At 41.8% G+C, this 20437-nt stretch overlaps 1 protein-coding gene across 2 annotated transcripts in view; it reads right to left on the bottom strand.

Annotated features, from left to right (window-relative positions):
• The window catches only part of LOC5573450 (transcriptional regulator ATRX homolog), a 46819-nt gene that overhangs the window by 491 nt on the left and 25891 nt on the right, over positions 1-20437 (bottom strand). Inside the window, exons 6-10 of one of the 2 annotated variants that reach the window (XM_021847959.1) lie at positions 11835-12006; positions 11075-11553; positions 10760-10797; positions 9098-10352; positions 8965-9038 (exon numbers count right to left, since the gene is read on the bottom strand). In XM_021847959.1, the coding sequence (XP_021703651.1) occupies positions 9098-10352; positions 10760-10797; positions 11075-11553; positions 11835-12006 (1944 nt within the window). In that variant the 3' untranslated portion in view covers positions 8965-9038. The other variant, XM_021847960.1, reaches the window with a different exon arrangement.

The raw sequence follows: 20437 nt of genomic DNA, 5'->3' as shown, positions 1-20437 counted from the left end.
ATCACGCAGCTCAATGCAACCGCATGAAAGCAATTGGACTGCTTGCTGCTAGCTGGGGCGAAAGAAGTGAAATTAAGGTGATTATAAAACGAAGCCAAACATTGAATTTTCAAGTGCACAAGACGAGAGAATCTGACAACCGTTCGCGTTGAAAATCAATCAAATTGTTCACTTGCTGGTGGTGACCAATGGGATAGATTTTCAACGCGGAGTGCTGTTTGGTTCTCAAGTCTTGTGCTCTTGAAAATTTGAGCTGTGGCTTCGTTCTATAATCACCTTAAATACACACTGCTGCGCTGCTGCCTTTGCATAGTGCACCTAGCAATGAATGGGGTGAGCCCGAACAGCTGGTTTAGACTAGTAATCCTTTATAAGAGAGATTCGCGGAAGCTGACATTTCTGTCAAAGTGTAAGCCAATCGAGCAGCGAGAGCTGTCAAAGTGTGAGCCAACGAACATGTGTTGTGTTTGTTTTGAACTTTTGTTGAAGAGTAATGTAATCCGCTTGAAATTATTTCGGTAAAAGTAATTTTGGATGAGGCAAAAAATGACATATTTTTCTTTTTTAAATTTTTGTCAATGCGATTTTTAGTTGTTGATTTTTTCGACTGTTTATTAGTTTGGATATGTAGCTCAAAGATCTATAAAGAAACAAAATACACATTTTAGCTATGAGGAAGTCATGTCCGTGTTACAATATTATTCTCGACGCCGAGCAAAATCAGCACTGCTGGCCTGTTGCCAAATCATTCCATTTTACTTCCGCTTATCTCTCTATAAAGGATCACTAGTTTAGACATAGCGTGGCTCACTGCGCCCAAAACTCTCCGTCGTTAACAGCGTACGGTACCGACGGCCGCCCCGGTATGACCTAGAAATCCTTTATAAGAGAGATTCGCGGAAGCTGACATTTCTGTCAAAGTGTGAGCCAATCGAGCAGCGAGAGCTGTCAAAGTGTGAGCCAAACGAACATGCGTTATGTTTGTTTTGAACTTTTCTTGAGGAGTAATGTAATCCGTTTGAAATTATTTCGGTAAAAGTAATTTTGCATGAAGCAAAAAAATGAAATGTTTTACTTTTTTGAGTTTTTGTCAATGCGATTTTAAATTTTTGATTTTTACGGCTGTTTATTAGTTTTGACATGTGGCTCAAAGATCTATAACGAAACAAAATACACTTTATAGCAATGAGGAAGTCATGTCCGTGTTACAATATTATTCTCGACGCCGAGCAAAATCAGCACTGCTGGTCTGTTGCCAAATCATTCCATTTTACTTTCGCTTATCTCTCTATAAAGGATCACTAGTATGACCTAAAGCGGCTTAAGCATTCGGATGTCGCAACTACATACGCGCAGCACCTCGAAGCTGCATTACCGGAAGCGGGTGAGCTTGATGAAACCGCTCTTGAGGACTGTTGCACAGTAAAGGCAGCCATCAACGAAGCAGCTGAGAGGAAAATCGGGTACGTGGGACGGAGTCGACGAAACGATTGGTCCGACGAGGATTGTAGACAGATTCTGGAGGAAAAAATGCAGCGCAGGCTGTCATGCTGCAACAAGAGAGCCGGCAGAACGGGGAACGTTATAGACGAAAACGGCAACAGAAGACCAGGGAAGAAAAAAACGCCACCTGGAGGAGACCGGTCTCAAGAAATACGGAAGTTCTATCAGAAGCTTAACACAACGGTTTTGTTCCGCTAGCCGAGATATGCAGGGATAAGAATAAGAGCATCTTGACGGACGAACGTGAGGTGCTCGAAATGTGGAAGCAATACTTTGACGAACACCTGAATGGCGATGAGAGCACAGGCAATGAAAGTCGAGACAACGGAGGAAAAGCCGGCGTCAGTACTGCAAACGATGGAAACCTACCAACCAACAGTTTGAGGGAGGTTAAGGATGCCATTCACCAGCTCAAGAACAATATACCTGCTGGTAAGGATGGTATTGGCGCTGAACTCATAAATATGGGCCTGGAGAGGCTGGTCATTTGTCTGCACCGACTGATGGGCATAATCTGGGACACAGAACAGCTACTGGAGGAGTGGAATGAAGAGGTAATTTGCCCCATGTACAAGAAAGGCGACAAGTTAGATTGTGAGAACTTCCAAGCGGTCTCCATCCTAAACTTGGCCAACAAAATGTTATCATCTTCCGTCGTCTGTCACCTGTATTAAACGAGTTCATGGGAAGTTATCAAGCCACCTTCCTTGACGACCGATCGACATCGGACGAGATCTTTACTGTACGACAAATCCTCCAGAAATGTCGTGAATACCAGGTCCCAATGCATCACATCTTCATCGATTTCAAGGCGGCATACGATAGTATCGACCGCGTAGAGCTATGGAAAATTATTGTAATATTAAGGACTGGGCGGATGGGCCAAGAGAGAGACTCAATCTCAAACAACTAAAGAACGTTTATTAGGAGAGAATGGTCTATACTGTTTGAAGGCTTGATTCGATAATGATCTCCACTAGCGCTTGTCAGTATTTAATGGCTTGCTCAGCAAGGCCTACTACTTCACCCTATCTCGATTGTGGAGTCCAATGGTTCGTCGTAGGTTTTCAAATCTTGCAATGTCCAACGCTTTTGTAAAAATATCTGCTAACTGCCTGTCTGTGCAAACCGGTCCCACCCGAATGCGTCCGGCTGCAATGTGGTCGCGAATAAAATGATGTTTAATATCAATATGCTTTGCCCGTTTGCACTCCAGGTTTTGGGCCATCCCTATGCAACCACGGTTGTCCTCATAGATGGTCACCGGCTTCGTCATCTTTACTCCAAGATCAGTTAAGAGTTCAGATATCCAAATCGATTCTGCCACACCTGCGCTCAACGCTATATACTCGGCTTCACTGGACGAGGTGGCGGTGGCCACAGTCGTTTGTTTCTTGCTTGACCAGGAGATCGTATTGCCATAAACCTGGAACAAGAATCCACTCACCGATTTTCTGTCCACTGTATCCGTCGCCCAGTCCGCATCAGCAAATCCGACCAAAGGTTCCGCTTCCTTATTTCGAGAGTATTCCAAACATATGTTCTTGGTTCCTTTCATGTATCGTACTACTCGTTTCAAGGCCGTCCAGTGTTGCTGTTCTGGTTGTTGCTGAAAACGTCCAAGAAATCCTACTGGGAAACAAACATCCGGTCTAGTTGACATCATTATATACATTAAGCTTCCGAGAAGTTCACGATATGGTTCACCAACCATTCCGGTTTTGCTTCGTGTCAGCTGTAGCCCCTTCTCCATGGGAGTTTTTGTTGGATTGCAATCATCCATACCAAATTTCTTCAAAACTTTTTCAATACTAGCTTCTTGCGAAAGGCACATTGTTCCCAATACTCGGTCATAGGCGATCTTCATCCCAAGGAAGTGTTGTAACTCACCACAATCATTCATCTTGAAGAACTGGGATAACTTCTTTTTCATATCGTCCACCGTTTTGGCGCGTACTCCCATGATTAGCAAATCATCGACGTATATGACAATGTAGACATCATCGTTATTGTAATATTAAGGACTGGGCGGATGGGCCAAGATAAAGACTCAATCTCAAACAACTAAAGAACGTTTATTAGGAGAGAATGGTCTATACTGTTTGAAGGCTTGATTCGTAATGATCTCCACTAGCGCTTGTCAGTATTTCATGGCTTGCTCAGCAAGGCCTACTTCTTCAAAAATCATGGACGGAAACAGTTTTTGCGGGAAGCTCACATGAACGATTAGAGCAACAACGATGGAAGGTGTGCAAAATTGTGTGAAGGTTTCGACGAATATTCCAGTTCGTTTAAGTCCTGCTGGGTACTACGACAAGTGCATGGACCTTCATGCCTGTTGTTCAACCCCTCTACCGGCAGCTTCATTTTTTACCCCAAAAAACTATTCAAATCGCGATAACTTTTTTGTTTATTGGTATTTTTCCACCAGTTTTTCATAAGCTCTCAACAAACTCTTCTAGTTCTAGAATATGTGTAGATATTGATTATTGGTCATCTGGAACCGGAGATATTACAAAATTCTTTGGGGGACCGAAGCGTAGCCATAACCCACGCAGGGTGGCCAGTGAAGTCAATTTCAAATTCCCGGTTCTCTCCCGGTTTTTTCCCGGAATTTCAAAATTATTCCCGGTTTCATTATAAAGCTAAGTATGCTGTTCAGCTCAAGAAAAGTAAAAATTTCTGCGCAAGAAATGGTCAAGAAATTTTCTACAGTGAGCTCCATTTGAATTGACATTTCTTTTAAACTACGTACTGCGATCAAAGAAAAATGCTTTTCTTGACCATTTCTTGCAAGAAATTTCCCAAGGCGACCAATGCTTGTTTGACCAATGCTTGTATGATAATCTAGCCAACCTTAGAATAAACCATAATTTCAATTTTAAATAGCCACACAGTCTTTGTAGACTTTAAAAAGAGTTCATAAATTGTCGAAAATTTCGTTCATCAGCATGAAAATTCATAAGGCATTCGAAACTAATTTATTATATGCCCCCAAAAACATAGAAGTTTTTCTCAGGTCAATTATTTCTGACAAAATAACACAGATAGTTAGTTTCTAGAATGGATTTGAGTTTTATAATATTTGTTACCATTATCAAACAAGAAGCGAATATCAAATCTTTTACCACGATTATAGGTTTAAATATTCCAACTATATTCGGAAAGATATTTTCAAAATTTCAATAAGAAGCGTTGTCATATCGTTATATCTATTTTTATATGTCAAATTCACAGAAATAATGTTTTTGAAAATTAGGTAAACTTTCCTATAAGTTTCTTTCTAAAAATAAATGAAATAATATCATCCAAAGGATGTTAACCTTCGGGCTGTCGCGCTGTTGCACTTTGTACAACAGTTGTGATTTATATGCTACGATTTTGTAACAAAGATATCTATCCACACCAAACCAAGATGTATTCCTCAAGAATCTTCTTAAGAACTATACTCAACAGTTTTTGTTTATAGTATGGTCCGTTATAATGCGTTAAAATCATCAAATGAACATAGAAATCGCATAATAATGAACGCACTATATACGATTCGAGTAGACCACAATTTGAAATCGGTATATCTCAAAATCCAGATAATTTCGAAACTTGGGGTCTTCAGTAAAGTTGTTCTGGAGGTAAAGCGCTATCTGATGGTACCTCATTTAATTCGGAATTTGACCGCTAGGTGGCACTAGTTGGCATGTAACTTTTACTTTTGTTCTGCAGATATTTCAGGATCCAGACCATTTAGATAGATGGCGTCTTCGGCATAGTTGTTCAGTAAGTTAAGGACTATCATTGTTCGAGCTAGTTGATTCAAAATTTTGTCACCAGGCGGCGCTAGTGAACACGAATCTTTTGTTTTGCGGATACTTCAGGATCCTGACCTTTTAGAAGGATGGCATCTTCGACAAAGTTGATGCGTAGCTCAAGGGCTATCATTATTTTAGCTAATCTCGAACTTCAAGGATTAGACAAAGAGAGGATTTGAGCTACTGAACAACTTTCCCGAAGATATCATCTTTCTAAGTGGTCAAGATTCTGAGAAATGAAAAACAAATATTTCATGCTCACTTGCGTAACCTGGTTGCAACATTAAGAATCAACTAACTCGGTCAATGATACCCCTTGAGCTACTGAATAACTTTGCCGAAGACGCCATCTTTCTAAGTAGTCAGGCCCCTGGGATATTCGCAAAACCAAGGGTGTTGTACAAAGTACAACGCGCGACTACTCGCGTTACAAAAATTCGCGCGACGACCGAAAGGTTAAAACCAAAATTTTAGCAATAAAACCTAAGTATTGGGTGGTCTTCTAGCTAAGATTCAAAGAAAATTGTTTTTGCAAAGTTGGAGCATCGCGAATTGCAAGCTTGCTTAGAAAAAAATAATTGGTAACACCCTGACCTTGTGTTTTGTAACATGAAATGCTTTTTAAAACTTCATGAAAAAACACTTTTCGCAAGATTTTTCTTCAATAAAATTTTGAGTTATTGGCTAATTAATTACAGTATCACTCCATGAGTCGATGTTCTATGACTCGATATCGATATATATTAAAACAAGTCTTCGTTTAGTTTCTAAAATATCGATCAAATCAGTTTCAGTTGGTAATATTTTTATAGATATTATGTTTTCATATTGTACACCCTGACTTTATTGACTAGCCTGGGATTCAAATGTTGAATCTATGGTTAAAATCCAGTAAACAGTTCCATAAGTACTAGTATGCAACATTTTCCCGGCGTTGATTGAAATTCCCGTATATTTCCTGGTTTTCTCCCGGTGGTTTGAAATTCCCGGCTTTTTCCCGGTGTGGTAGCTCGACAAATGTCTTAGTAGACCGTGACTTTTGAAAATGAATTATTATTGTTGAGCTGTCAAGTCTATAAGTACCACATTCTATAAGTACCACATTGGCGACGAGGATGGGATACGAACCCACGCGTGCAGAGCACATTGGATTAGGTGCGACAGAATACACGAGGGAAGCGTTCTTACAACGGGAAAAAATAACCGAAGAAGGAAGGTGGAACTGGAAAAACAAAGTTGAAAACAGAAACAGAAGTTGGAAAAAGTTTCAAAAAGACAGCTTTAAAAGAAGGAAATTTCGAATAAAATATGGTAATGACATAGATTGCGTTACTCGTCGAAGAAAAAGAGATGTGGTAGCTCGACAAATGTCTTAGTAGACCGTGACTTTTGAAAATGAATTATTATTGTTGAGCTGTCAAGTCTATAAGTACCACACCCGGTTTTCCCGATTTCCCGGTGCGCTGGTCACCCTGCCCACGTGAATATCTATGGCTACATAAGTTTTATCGCATTCGGATATTCACTCCTTGGAACAATACACTAATGAGAGTATGGTGTGAAAAAATGAAGCAATTTGGTGGAACCTTCTTTGAGTAATGAGCATTTATGTTTCTGGTACCACGCTGACCAAATAAAGATCTTGAAAACTTCAAAAAAACCTCACATCGTAATTTTCAGATTTCTTCAAGAATACTGAACCGATTTGCATGATTTTTTCAGAGTAGCTCCTTATTAGACCTGTTCACTTTTTCTAAGGTACCCTTGCCACATCAAAATCTGAACTTGTTTATCAAAACAAGTTATCTGTCCAAAAATGAGCCAATTTGGTAAAGTTTTAGAGATGTATCAAATCGATTTTGTAGTTTTTTGGACCTTTTCACCGAAATGCGTTCCTGAAACCCGAAAATATCAGTGAAAACCACTATCACTTTGCCGAAGACACTAGGGTGTTTCGACCACTTCTTCATTATGCTTTTTACGTAATTATTCAAAAAATCTCGAAAAAAGCAATATACTTTTCCAGTTTGCCATATAAATTTCGATAAAAATCTTATTATATTTTGATTCCAATTCAACTAACTATTTCATCTAAGTGTAACGAACATATCGTTCACACATCATTTTTATGTAGGAATCGACTTTCAATGTGAAATAATTGAAAGTGTATCACTCTATACCCTAAAATCTCATGGGGTTGCCAACACGAATGCAGTCTATGAAAACACAGTTACCCATGATTTAGACGTCATATGTTTGGACCCTACAGTCCATCACCATCGACTCAAAGTGGAGTAGATGGTAAGGTTTGGGCATGTGGATCAGAAGATTCACATTTCAAGGCAAGCACAGGTATTATTTTACATAATCAGCAGTAATCGTAGCATATCATAACTAATTAGGGAAGGAACATTACCAGTGGCTTTTTGGTATTTTGTGGGTAGGGCTTATTCTCATATTTCATAACGGCATTTTCGGCACCCACCCTCTTGTATCGTTTTTTTCAAAAAGTGAGCAGGTTTACTTCTTATTACCTGGCAATGTATAGCCCACATTTTATTTTTTTGATAAATTGACCAAAAACAAAATAACCGCCAAAGACATTTTGTATGGAGAATGTCGGTCCCCCAAGGAACATTGGAATATCTTCAAAATCAGATCATCAATGACTAATATCGACATGGATTCTTAAACTAGAAGAGTTTTTTGAAAACTTGTGAAAAAATTGTGCAAAAATACCAAGAAAAAAAAGTTATCGCGATTTGAATATTTTTTGCGGTAAAAAAATGAAGCTGCCGGTAGAGGGGTTAATGTTACCCTAGAAGGTGTTATGCGGAGAACCGGGCTTAAAATCCGGGGTACGATTTTCACCAGATCCGGCCAACTTGTTTGCTTCTACTGAATACCATTTCCGAAGAAGCCATCTTTCCAAACGGACAGGCTCCTGAGATATCTGCTAAAGAATAGTGAAATTTCACTTTCATGAAAGTTTCATGCCCACTAGGGACACCTAGCGGTCAAATTCCGCATTAAATGAAGTATCATCAGAGAGCGCTCCGCCTCCAAAACAACTTCAATGAAGACCCAAAACTATCTGGATTTTGTTGATTTTACCGCATCATAAAGGGCCATCGAGTATTGTTCTAAAGCAGACTCTTGAGGAATACATTTTGGTTTGGTGTTGATAGTTATCTTTTTTTTGCAAAATGATAGCATATAAATCACAACTGTTGTACAAAGTACAACAGCGCGACAACCCGAAGGTTTTTCTTTCGTGTTATACTGCAGCAACGATAGCGACAAACGAGCACCTAATATTCGGGCTAAAGATGTGCTTTTTTGAGTTTTCTTCTCCTCTTCTTTATCTTCTTGTTGCCAGAAACCTGGTTTAGCATCGATGAAAAGAAGAACAGAGCATGCCGATGTTACCGTACAGTAATCCATCCTGACAACGCTGTTTAACGGATTCATCAGGGTATACTAATGAGTGTATACTAATATCATTTTTTGAACTTCCAATTTTTCAATTTTCTTTCTTATGCTATTTCAGCCTTTTGTAATGTGTTCGTAATTTTCAGCATTATAACCTTTCAGCCTTTCGTTAATCAGCCTTATATTGAAACCTACAAGATCGTTTTTAAAACCAAACACTTACCAAATTGGCGATGACTTAACAGCAATGTTAACGCGATCTTCTGATATATAGGGCTCGTATTTGAAAAGCCATTCCTGGTTAAAGTAAAACAATTATAGGTTAGTTAAAATGGTAACTTTACATCTAAACCTACCTAATGATCTCTCGCCCCCAATCCAGGTTGCAGCGATTCCTTAGGTTTCTTCGATACTTCCAAAGTCTGGGACAAACTCTCGCGCTTACGCTTAACTCCACGGTGCGTTTTGGGGCTACAAATACCCTGTGATGTCGATTGACACGTTACATTTCGGCAGAACGTCAAATATTCAGCCAGTTCCGAATTCAACACTACAGCAGCGTTCGGTTCCAGTAGAGAGATTCGCCCTTGGATTGCATTCAGAATGCAGTTTCCTGTGTAGGGCAGTAGCGCCATGCTGACGTTCGCAGGTATGTCCCTGGTGCGATGCATTTTTGATGAACTGCCTTCGGGCGCATTCTTTGATTCTTTCGCTGGTGCTCGAGGAAGCGCGTCGTCAGCGCAGATGTTCGTGTTCTCACAAGTAGTGGACGGAATTTCTTTGCCCCATTTCCGATCGTCTTTGTTGTACGGAATAAATCGATAGCACTTATTGTGCTGATTGCGAATAATTTGTCGCTTTCGTTCTACCAGAAACATTCGCATGCGGAAATCTCTCTGATCCCAGAATGACCGAACAGGACGATACAGAGCCATTGGAGGCATTTTTGCTATCAATTGTTCATACTTTTGCTCATCCCAAATCGAAACTGGGGGACTGTATAGGACGACTGCTGAGCAGTTTCCCAAACTTCCGTTTTCTTGGACATCATCTGACAGAGCGGCGCGAAGTTCCTCCAAATGATCCATCAATTCTTGCTCGTTTCCCTGTTCTATGGCTTGCTGCGTGAAAACTTGTTGAGAATCGGGAAGGGTGCACTGAGTTAGGGTTAATTGATCACTTTCATCATGGGCAGCGTAGAATTCCGTATTCGCTGTGTAGTATTGTCCGCTCGAATCGTCATACCAAGTTTCCAAATCGGCAAAATTTACATCCTCTCCATTCCAAGAGAGGGTAGTTGTTTGCCGAACAGCTTGAATCGTGCCTCGATCCATCTCATTGGCATCACTATCTACTTTAACGGTTGGAAGTAGATATGAGCCGGATAACTGGGGTGGATAACCATGACGTCGTAAAATGTCGTCCAGCAATGATACCCGTTCTACATATAATACCAGAGAACGGCAGTAGTTGTTCGGAATTACTATTTGGGTGTTCCGATCGAGATATTGGCGCAGATGAGGATTGAGAGTAACACAAGGGCCGGATCGGCTGACATAAGGAACAAGAGCTCGACATTGATTGAAATGTTCAGCAGCATCCGTTTGATGGCTGAAATTGTGAACAAAACATTAGTTTTTGGAATAAAATGACTCCCAATACGCTAGACTGGGCGCGTCAACCAACTACGCCACAGAACGGGTAACGATTCTGCAGCGCAATCGCAACCTGAAACCAAAATCCGTCACGTCCCCATATATATTATGAGGAATTTCTCCGGAACCGGATGGTTCATAAGAAAATAACGAATAACGTAACTATAGGAACACAAGTTCATAAGCTATATTTTTAACTACTATAACTTACTTCAGGTTCAATATACCTGTGTAGCAAGAATTGAAACGAACTTAGTATCTCCACCATTAAACATCTACGTTATGCATAATGAGAAACCCAAAAACACTTAAAACCATTTCCCCACATTTTAAGTACACTATGAATGGAAGAAAAATACTTACTTTGGGGATGGTACAGTCATATCACTGCTGGCATATACCTACAGGAAAAAAGCAGAACGCCGTTAATCTGCATATTGTTCTTTGCTTGCATTTTTCTTATAAAAAATAATATACATATCGGAATCTATCAACTACATTTTTGATAAATAAATACGATCAATCGACAAATCAAAAAACAAAAATCCTATTCGTATTAAGGAGAACAAAAAAAAACACAACTGAACAATAAATCAGGCATTATTCTGGAAGGAAAGAAGAAACTTGGATCAGTTCCGAAGCCAAATGCTCGACACTTTCAAAGGCCTTACCACTCACCTTCGCTTTCTTGGGATTGGAGGCCGGGCTGCCCCCAGCCATCATCTTTCGTTTCATGCTCCGCGTCAGCAATGGTTCCACGGAAATGGAAGCCTTGGAATCTGCGCCGTGCATTTTCACTTCAACCTGGAAATGACCCGATCCCGTCGCCACTAGGACCACCGACGGAGGCGGGGCGGCAGTACTCGTTGCGGCTTTGGGATCCGATTTTAGACAAGCTTCGAATTTCTCATAGGTTGATGCTTCGGCTAAACTGCTGTCAGTAGCTTCCATGCTTTCGCGATATGTGTTCGTGCAACTCTCGATTGCCACATGATCCTGACTGCTGGTCATTGGATCGTATTCGATAATCGAAGACAGCGTATCAGCACCGATGATCATAGATGGAGAAGATTGACTGATTGATGGTTCCTTGAAGACCGATACTGTCGGCTCGGATGGAGACTCTGATTGATCGTTCATCGTTGATTGGCCGCTCTCTAGAGAAGGATAGGTTTATTTGCAATTACCATCAGTGCATTAGTATCCGCTCATGTTCCAGTAGCCCGCTCACACTGAAAAAAGATAAGTTTACACAAAGGAAATTTGAAAACTATAACCGCTATATGGTTCAAATCGACAAGTTGAATCACACTGTGGACATATTTGTGTGTATTTACTCAAATTATCTTACTTTTTTAACTCGTGAGCGGGCTACTGGAACATGAGCGGATACTGGTACGTTGACGGTATAATGGAAAATTAATATTTATATAAATACCATATGAAAGATCCAGAAGATCCACTGATTCTACAACGGGTGCGTCTCGAGCGATATCTTTCGGTGCACAGTCCTGAGGTTCCTGCTTGATTTGTACTGGTACAGAAGAATGCTTTTCTTTATCCTCTTCCAGGATACGTAGTACATCAACCTCTGCCTTGGAAACGGACACCTGCAAATTTGTACAATTTTTGATCACTAGGAAGCAGTCAGCAAAATGAAGATTTGATTCGTTCAGAAAAAGACATGCTCTTAAGGTGAAACAGTTTGGAATCAATTTCTAAGATTGCACTGAAACTTCAAAGGCACAAATCTAGCTAAGGAAGCATCCAACAACAGTGAACTTTTTATTTTGGCTGTATGCACTAGCAGAAAGCTTAAAATAAGAAGATTAGGAATTACAATCTTCTATTGCCACGATTAATGCGTTATATGTTTAGGTTAAGTTAGGTTAAGTATATTAAAAACGTTTTTTTTTCTCTTATAAGCAGGTGAAAGCAACTCACCTGTAAAAAATCTGAACTGCTACGGCAAATGAAATGTAATATATTTTTAATAAAATGTTAATAAAATCTTAGATTTGTGTTACCAAATTAGGATGATAGTGTTGTCTAATAACACAGAACACCTAGATATAAGAAATAATGAATGTAATGTTTGGAATGATACTAATAAATTAAAAAAAAGAAGATTAGGAACGTTTGCCAACTATTTCGCCAGTTTAGTACCTTTGAAAACGCGAGTAGGTGCACTAGTCTGCCATTGTGGCGGCCATCTTCTGAGATGTTTCACCTTAAAGTAACGGTTGTATTTTGAGGTTTTTAGGCATGATCGACAAGGTTGACAACCCGAGCGGAATCTTTTACCATTTTTTTTCATTAAAATAATATAAACTTTTGTTGCTCGTAGCATATCGATAATTTTAAAGGAAAAATATGTTTTTCATTATTTTGGGATGACCTACATACAATTCCAAATTAATCACAAACTTAGCGACACAAACATGTTCACCAGATTAGCGACACAAACATGTTCACCAGAAATTAATGTTGAATCGGATACTTCTCAAATTTTCAGGGACAAAATAACTATATTGGCTATGTTTTGGCATAGTTTATTTATTGAATTTCATCCCACAAGCTCAGAGAGCTTACACACTAAGATTTTATTACCGAAGTCGGTAAAATTTTACTGGGTTTTTAAACAGCAGAGTTTTCTCGGTAATTTCCATAAGAACTGAAAACTCCGTAAATCGACAAGAATCTCGAGCTGTCATTAAAAATGCTGGTTTAGTCAGTAAATCTTTCTGCAGTCATTTACTGGATTTTTCGGTAAATAAAATTTATTTGTTTACCATAATTTGCTGATTTTTTCAGCTTTTGAGCAGAGTCCCCTTTTTATTTCATATTTTTGTTGGTCAAAATCCCAAATCATCACCCTGAACATCCAAACCATTTCCATCATGATTTTATATGGAGAAACTCGTTACTTCTGAAAGGAATTAAAAATCGGCAACAAATTGTTTGTCATAGGTTGTGCCGGGAACAACCCGGCTTCTTACCTAACCTCAACAAATTGGAGCTGTGATTGAGTTCCATAATTTACAGGTTTTTGAAACCTCAATGAATACTCGGTGTCTATTATCTTAATAGATAACAATATACTGCCGATAATCAATTCCTTACCTTGCACCGAGCCCACAGGAATCAGCATTCAGGAAGTAAAACTGCTTTTCATTTGGAAGCAGCTCATCAGTCTTGCACATACCAACTTCTGATTCAGAATCTATCCGAGCAAGCTCATCGATTTCAAATCGACCAACTTGAACATGATGATCGTGACACAAGATAACCATAAGTTAAACACACTGAATCCGTGTTGGGTGATGATCTATGCACCCATAGGTTGACGCATACGAATTTGAAATGGAAAGCTTCAGGAACTTATGTGGAAAACTATGGAATTCATGTTGTCGGTTGATAAATCCGTCCATGAAGCAAAACTAAAGAATTGAATGTATAACACACATAAAGTTTGAAAGAAAATCACAACCAATCGATAAATACGTTCATGAATCGATCCATAATTTTAAACACGCGGATCAAACGTTTGGATTTTTATCAGAATACATCAATTTCGTATCGGTTTCTCCCTTCTTCTTCTCCTCGTAGGTGAACTTGATATCTTTGTGTACGCGGTGTACGCTGTTGATTGTATCCAAAATCCTAGGTAGATCCTTCCGATTGATAACGCTGAAAATGTCGCTGCATTCGTCCTTTGGGGTAATATAACCAGTCCTCGAGAAGATTTAGGGAATCCTTTACTGAAACGCTAGGGAAAAGAGCCCCTACCGTCGAAGGATCATCATCTTATCATCGTCGATGTTTCCTGACTCCGATAATTTCTGGGAGAACTTTTGGGTATTTTTAAAAGACCCTAGTGGATAAGGGATTCTGCATAGTATGGAATTCCTTGACTAAACATTTCGCCAGTTTATGGTTGGGGATCCGTCTGCCGAAATGATTTCTCGCATATCTCTTTCTGCAGGTGAATTCCGGCGTACAATTTTCTTGATGGTTGGAAATAACCGGAACAAAATTTTAAGAGCAGAAAGGAATTTTATTTAACTAGCTTGAGTGAAGTCTTGAACAGGAATGAAAAAAAAATTGCACCGTTGTTAAATAAAGAAAACTTCGGTTGCTTGGGAGACCATCGGTCTCCAAGGAGGTCATCAGCACACTGCGTTACCAATTTACTCCAACACCCGTTCTGAATCGGTAAGTCCTAGGAGGGTCCTCAGTTCGCGGAAACGTCCAGGTTCCAGGGCCTTGGTGAACGTGTCCGCTATCTGGTTTGCGGTACCAATTGCTTCCATTTGAAGTCGTCCTTGAGCCACATGATCGCGTAGAAAATGGTGTTTCACATCAATGTGCTTCACACGCTTGCTTTCAGTGTTTGTGGCCATCGCAATACTCCCAAGGTTGTCTTCGAACAACTTGAATGCCGTGCCTGGTCGGACTTGCTTCAGGTCTTCGAGGATTCCATGCAGCCATAGCCCTTCGGAGGCCGCGGCGCTTGAAGCTGCATACTCAGCTTCGCATGACGACAGTGCAACGGTTTGTTGCTTGCGGCTGGCCCAGGACACGGTGCTCCCAAAAACCTTGAAGATGTAGCCGCTAACGGATTTTCTATCCTCAGCATCCGATGCCCAGTCGGCGTCCGCATAACCGACCAGTGCCTCAGCGTCATCGTTTAACTTGTATTTGAGCTTCAGCTTCTTCGTACCCTGCATGTAACGGACTACTCTTTTCAGCGCTTGCCAATGGGCTTCACCAGGTTGAACTTGGAAACGACCCAGGTATCCAACCGCATAACATATGTCGGGTCGGACACACAGCATCGTATACATGAGGCTGCCCAGCAATTGACGATAAGGATGCGACACAGGATTCGCAGCTCGTACGGGCAGTAAGCAGCCTTTCTTCATCGGGGTCTTGACGGGATTGCTGGTTTGCATCCCAAACTTCGTCAGAACACGGTCCACAGCAGCTTCTTGTGTCAGGTACATACATCCAGTAGCGTGATCGTATCGGATCTTGATTCCGAGAAAATGATTGACAACGTCGCAATCCGTCATCTGAAGCTTCTTGGAAAGAGCACGCTTGATCTCCTTTAGCAGGTCCAGCCGATCGCTAGCGATGAGCAAATCGTCTACGTAGATGATGATGTATACCCCCCCCCCCCTCGATCGTCGATCCTGGTATACAGACAGTAGTCATGCTGGGAACGGGTTAAACAGAAATTCAGCAGAAGGTCGTTCAGCTTATTGTTCCAACAGCGAGGGCTTTGCTTAAGTCCATACAGTGATCGCTCCAGCTTGCAGACGAGATTCGGAGGAGCCGTGACTCCTTCGGGTACGGCCATGTAGACATCTTCTTCAAGCTCACCGTACAGAAATGCGGTCTTCACATCGAGTTGGTGAACGTGCATCCTTCGGTGGGTTGCTACAGCAAGAACGACACGTATCGTGGTCAACTTCGCTACGGGGGAATACGTTTCGTTGTAGTCGACTCCGGGCTTCTGCTGGAACCCCTTCGCTACCAAGCGCGCCTTGTAACGAACTGGTTCGCCATGCTCGTCCGGCTTGATTCGGAAGACCCATTTCGATTTAAGCGGAACTACACCAGCAGGACATCTTACCAGTCGCCAAACATGGTTGTCCGCTAGCGACTGCAGTTCTTCACCGACCGCTTGTTGCCAAAGGGCTTCGTCGGCCCGTCCAGCGATCTCCTTGTACGCTTCAGACACATCGAAGATAAAACGCTCGGCCTCATCTTGTCCCACAGAACCGTCGAATGGCACATCAGGAAGGTTTCGGACTTTATCTGTAGAATGGGACTGCGCGGCAGTGAAAATTTTTCCAACCAGAAATTCTTTCAACTTACCGGGGAGTCTGCGCTCCCGTTCGCTGCGCCTCGTGGTTTCCATTTCGAGGTTTGAACCACGGTCTATTTGCGAAGGGAGCGCTCCGGTCGCTTCAACTCCGTCGTCTTCAACCTCGCTTTCTTCATCGTCAGTCAGGATGTCATTATATTGAGCCATCAGCGGCTCATCGGATTGAACGGACTGTTCAGAGGGTTGCACGCATTCCACATCATTTTGATCCTCGAAATCGTACGGAGCCACAACCAAAGGAATTTCGTCACGCATCTCAGTGGCAAACGGAAAATTGCTCTCATCAAACTTGACATCTCTGGCCAAGAATAACTTCTTCTCTTTGTCCCACAGGCGATAGGCGTTCGGCGCATAGCCGATCATCACAGCAGGCTTACTCTTCGGGTCCAGTTTGCCTCTCTTTGCCGTGGACACCCAAGCAAACGCTTTACAGCCGAAAACACGTAATTTGCTCACGTCCGGCTTGTGACCAGTCCACATTTCCGCAGGAGTCTTCCAACATGATACCGCGTTCGTTGGACTCCTGTTTGTCAGGTATACCGCCGATAAGACCGCTTCGTTCCACAAATTTTTCGGAACTTTGGCTTCAATCAGCATCGCACGCACCTTCTCAATAATTGTCCGATTGAACCGTTCGGATACCCCGTTTTGCTGTGGAGTGTACGCTGCGGTTGGCTCGACTTGGATCCCCTTGGAAACGTAAAAATCCCGTTGATCGTTGGAGCAATACTCGCGCCCTTGATCGATAGTCAACTTCGAAATCGAATGCCCCAGAGCAGCACTAGCCATGGCCTCATACTCTCGGAACTTCTGGAACACCTCGGACTTCTTCTTGATGGGATATGCTACTGCGAAGTGCGTGTAATCATCAATAAAGGTGACAAAGTACCGAGAACCATCCCAAGCCGCTGGTGTGATTGGACCGCACACATCGGAGTGCACTCGTTCTAGAGGTCTTGCAGCACGCATTCTAGTACCCGTGAATGGTTCTCGGCACTGCTTTCCGAGAACACAAACATCGCAAAAATCAAATTTACCTGGATCCTCAGGAATACCTGTTACCATGTCATGCTTGACGAGTGCCTGCAAGTTCTTGCTCCCCAAATGGGCCAGTCGACGATGCCACAGATTACCGTTCACAGCTCCACACATGTTGGCCGCCACAGTATTGACGCGGAGATCGAGCTCGTAGAAGTCTCCCCGCATAGGACATCTCGCAATCAGATCACGACCGTGCTTGAGGATTGCTTCCTTTTTCGTGAATGTGACATCCAGATCCGCTTTTGCCATCTTCTTTACAGATATCAGGTTCGCTCGAAGATCAGGTACGAAAAGGACATCATTCAGGCTGATATAGTTACCTTCCCTGTTGACGCCTTTGATCGTGCCTCGGTGCCAGGAAATCAGGGATTGATCGTCCTTCGCCACGTTAATGACGACAGGTTGCTTCAGCTTCGTGAGGTCGGCGAAACAATGCTTCACGTTTACAATGTGGTCTGATGCTCCGGAATCCAGCTTAAAGGAAACCACTTTCTTGTCTTGCGTTTGGGAACATCTTCCGGTCATGAAAGCCACCGCCTTACCTCCAGAAGCAGCGTTAGCTTCAGCGTGCCTATCCGTCTTTAATTTCACACGGCAGTCCTTTGCCTTGTGTCCCTTCCTCTGGCAACGATTGCACTTTCCGGTGAACTTACCAGACTTTTGCTTTGATCCTTGAAATGCTGCAGGTTTTTCTTGGTAGGAATCCGCCCGGTCGGTTTTCTTGAGCTCCTCGGCAAGAAGTCGCTCGCGAACAACATCCAGCTTGAGATTTTCCTCACCTAGATTTTCCAACGCCGTTACTAACGGATCGAACGACTCGGGAAGGGTAGCAAACAGCTGGGACAATATCGTTTTCTTCAAGCTTCGCTCCAGCCAGCTTCAGTTGCCGGATCAGCTCTTCGAAGGTTTTCAGGTGATCTTTCACGGACGCACCTTCCAACATCCGCAGCTTCGCAAGTTGCTTCCTGACGAACGTTTGCGATGAGACGGACTTCTTAGCGTAGACGGTTTCAAGGCTATTCCAAATCTTCTTGGACGTCTCCTTGTCCCGCACCAGATCCAGCAGATCGTCATGGATGAATGAGATCAGCAGGTACGCCGCCTTACCGTCATCTTCCTGGAACTTCGTGAGCTCGGCCACTTCCGCCGGAGGATCGTTCTTGAGTACATCCAAAAGCTTCACGGACTTCAAATATTTCTCCACTCGAAAACGCCAGTTATCGAAACCGGTGCCCGAGAATAACGGGATCCCGTGGACCGAATCCTTGCGTGAGTCGCCCATAACCTCTTGATGGTTGGAAATAACCGGAACAAAATTTTAAGAGCAGAAAGGAATTTTATTTAACTAGCTTGAGTGAAGTCTTGAACAGGAATGAAAAAAAAATTGCACCGTTGTTAATTAAAGAAAACTTCGGTTGCTAGGGAGACCATCGGTCTCCAAGGAGGTCATCAGCACATTGCGTTACCGATTTACTCCAACAAATTTCTTCGAGGAGAATAAATTTTCTTCCATTACTCACCACCAAGAAAATTTTCATTTGTGGATTTTCGGAAATCATTTGATTCATGGAAGAATGAAGTTTGCCTCTTTCAAACGAGCCTGGCCAATGCTCGCCTTGCGGCCTTTAGTGGTATAGTACTAAATTGGGTTTCCATTTATTTATATGTATTCCAGAGAGCAGCTCGAAGATTTATTATAAAAACATGTGCAATTCACAAGGACCGTGAAAGTTATCATTTCTCGCTTGGCTCGGGGAGTTATGAAGAATAGCGAGGAATTCCAGTAGCTATGTCCTAGCTAATTAATCAAGGGCTTCTTTCAGAAGGGCCTCACATGATATACACATGCAATAGTAGCCAAATGGCAAACATAAGATCATTAAACCTTTCAATGTCGACTAATGCTTAATGTTCAATGTATACAGTACACAAACCGATAGACATGACTCATTTTTCGAACACTCGTATTTTTATAGCAATTTTTCAAGAAAACCACTAAAACTTTTTCACAGGATTCTTCCGTGATCCAAGCCCACTGCATTCAAAAGTTGTGATTCTTACCTTTGTTATCGACACGGCTCCGAATATCAGTCATTCATGTTCGGAATTTGAGATAAAATTACAGACAAACAGACGTCACACTTAGCGTTAGCGTAGTTACGGTATACTTCGTAGATTGGATACTAGCAACATTCATGTTTCTTTTTAATAATCTCATCCTGACTACTTTCAAGAACAAGACAGGGGAGTATACCTTGTTCAAATCATAAACAAGAAACTAAAAGCATGAATATCGCTATTCCCGGCCACGCCCATCTTTACCGTAACTTGGGATAGGGGAAGGAAATGTTGATGTAGCACTTACTTAATGAGAGGCCACCGACTCAGCGACACCCTCATAAGTGCTACGGAGTTGGAGGTTGGAGAAGGTATATTGCCAGGATTCGCCTAGAAAGCTGGCGATAGACCATAAATATTTGTTGTTTAAGCGTTTTCAAATTAATCTTTTGAATGCCGGCAATCAAAAGAAAAAACAATATCTTATTTATAGTATAAATAGTATTTCGCGAAATGCTTGTCGATTGTGCAGTAATATTTTTGCTCAATAACCAGTATAAAGCAAAACCGATCCCTCCAGGGTCATCGGATTGTATAAAATAACGATACGCGTAAAAAAAAATCACGCCTATTTAAAAACTGTACTGGGTGGTACTGTATTTTTAGATAATCGAAAAACGAAAGGAAGCGCGTTCGAACTAAACACCCTAGGATAACACAGTCGGTTTTTCTGCTCAAAATTATACGAAAAGCAGAATCGATCCCTCCAGGGTCATCGAACGGTTAAAAAGCATCCACAACCGATTGTTAGTTGCGTAACACCCGCCCGGACAGAATGCGCAATCTGAACATAATTATCAAATTCCGAAAATAACATTTTCCGTTCAAGAAACGATCAGAAGTTCCACGACGCGGAAAAAAACGATCCGGAAGGCTCACAAAAGAAAAAGTATCATACTGGAACAAACTCACCGGATTGATTCTCTAAATTTATGTGCTGCCTGTCACTTCCGGATGGTTCGGTGAACTTAGGGCAGCCAAAAACCAAC

Source organism: Aedes aegypti, chromosome 2 (genome assembly GCF_002204515.2).
Source record: "Aedes aegypti strain LVP_AGWG chromosome 2, AaegL5.0 Primary Assembly, whole genome shotgun sequence".
In the NCBI taxonomy this organism is placed as follows: domain Eukaryota; kingdom Metazoa; phylum Arthropoda; class Insecta; order Diptera; family Culicidae; genus Aedes; species Aedes aegypti.
Note: the sequence above shows the minus strand (reverse complement) of the source record. Positions and strands in the feature narration are given on the sequence as shown.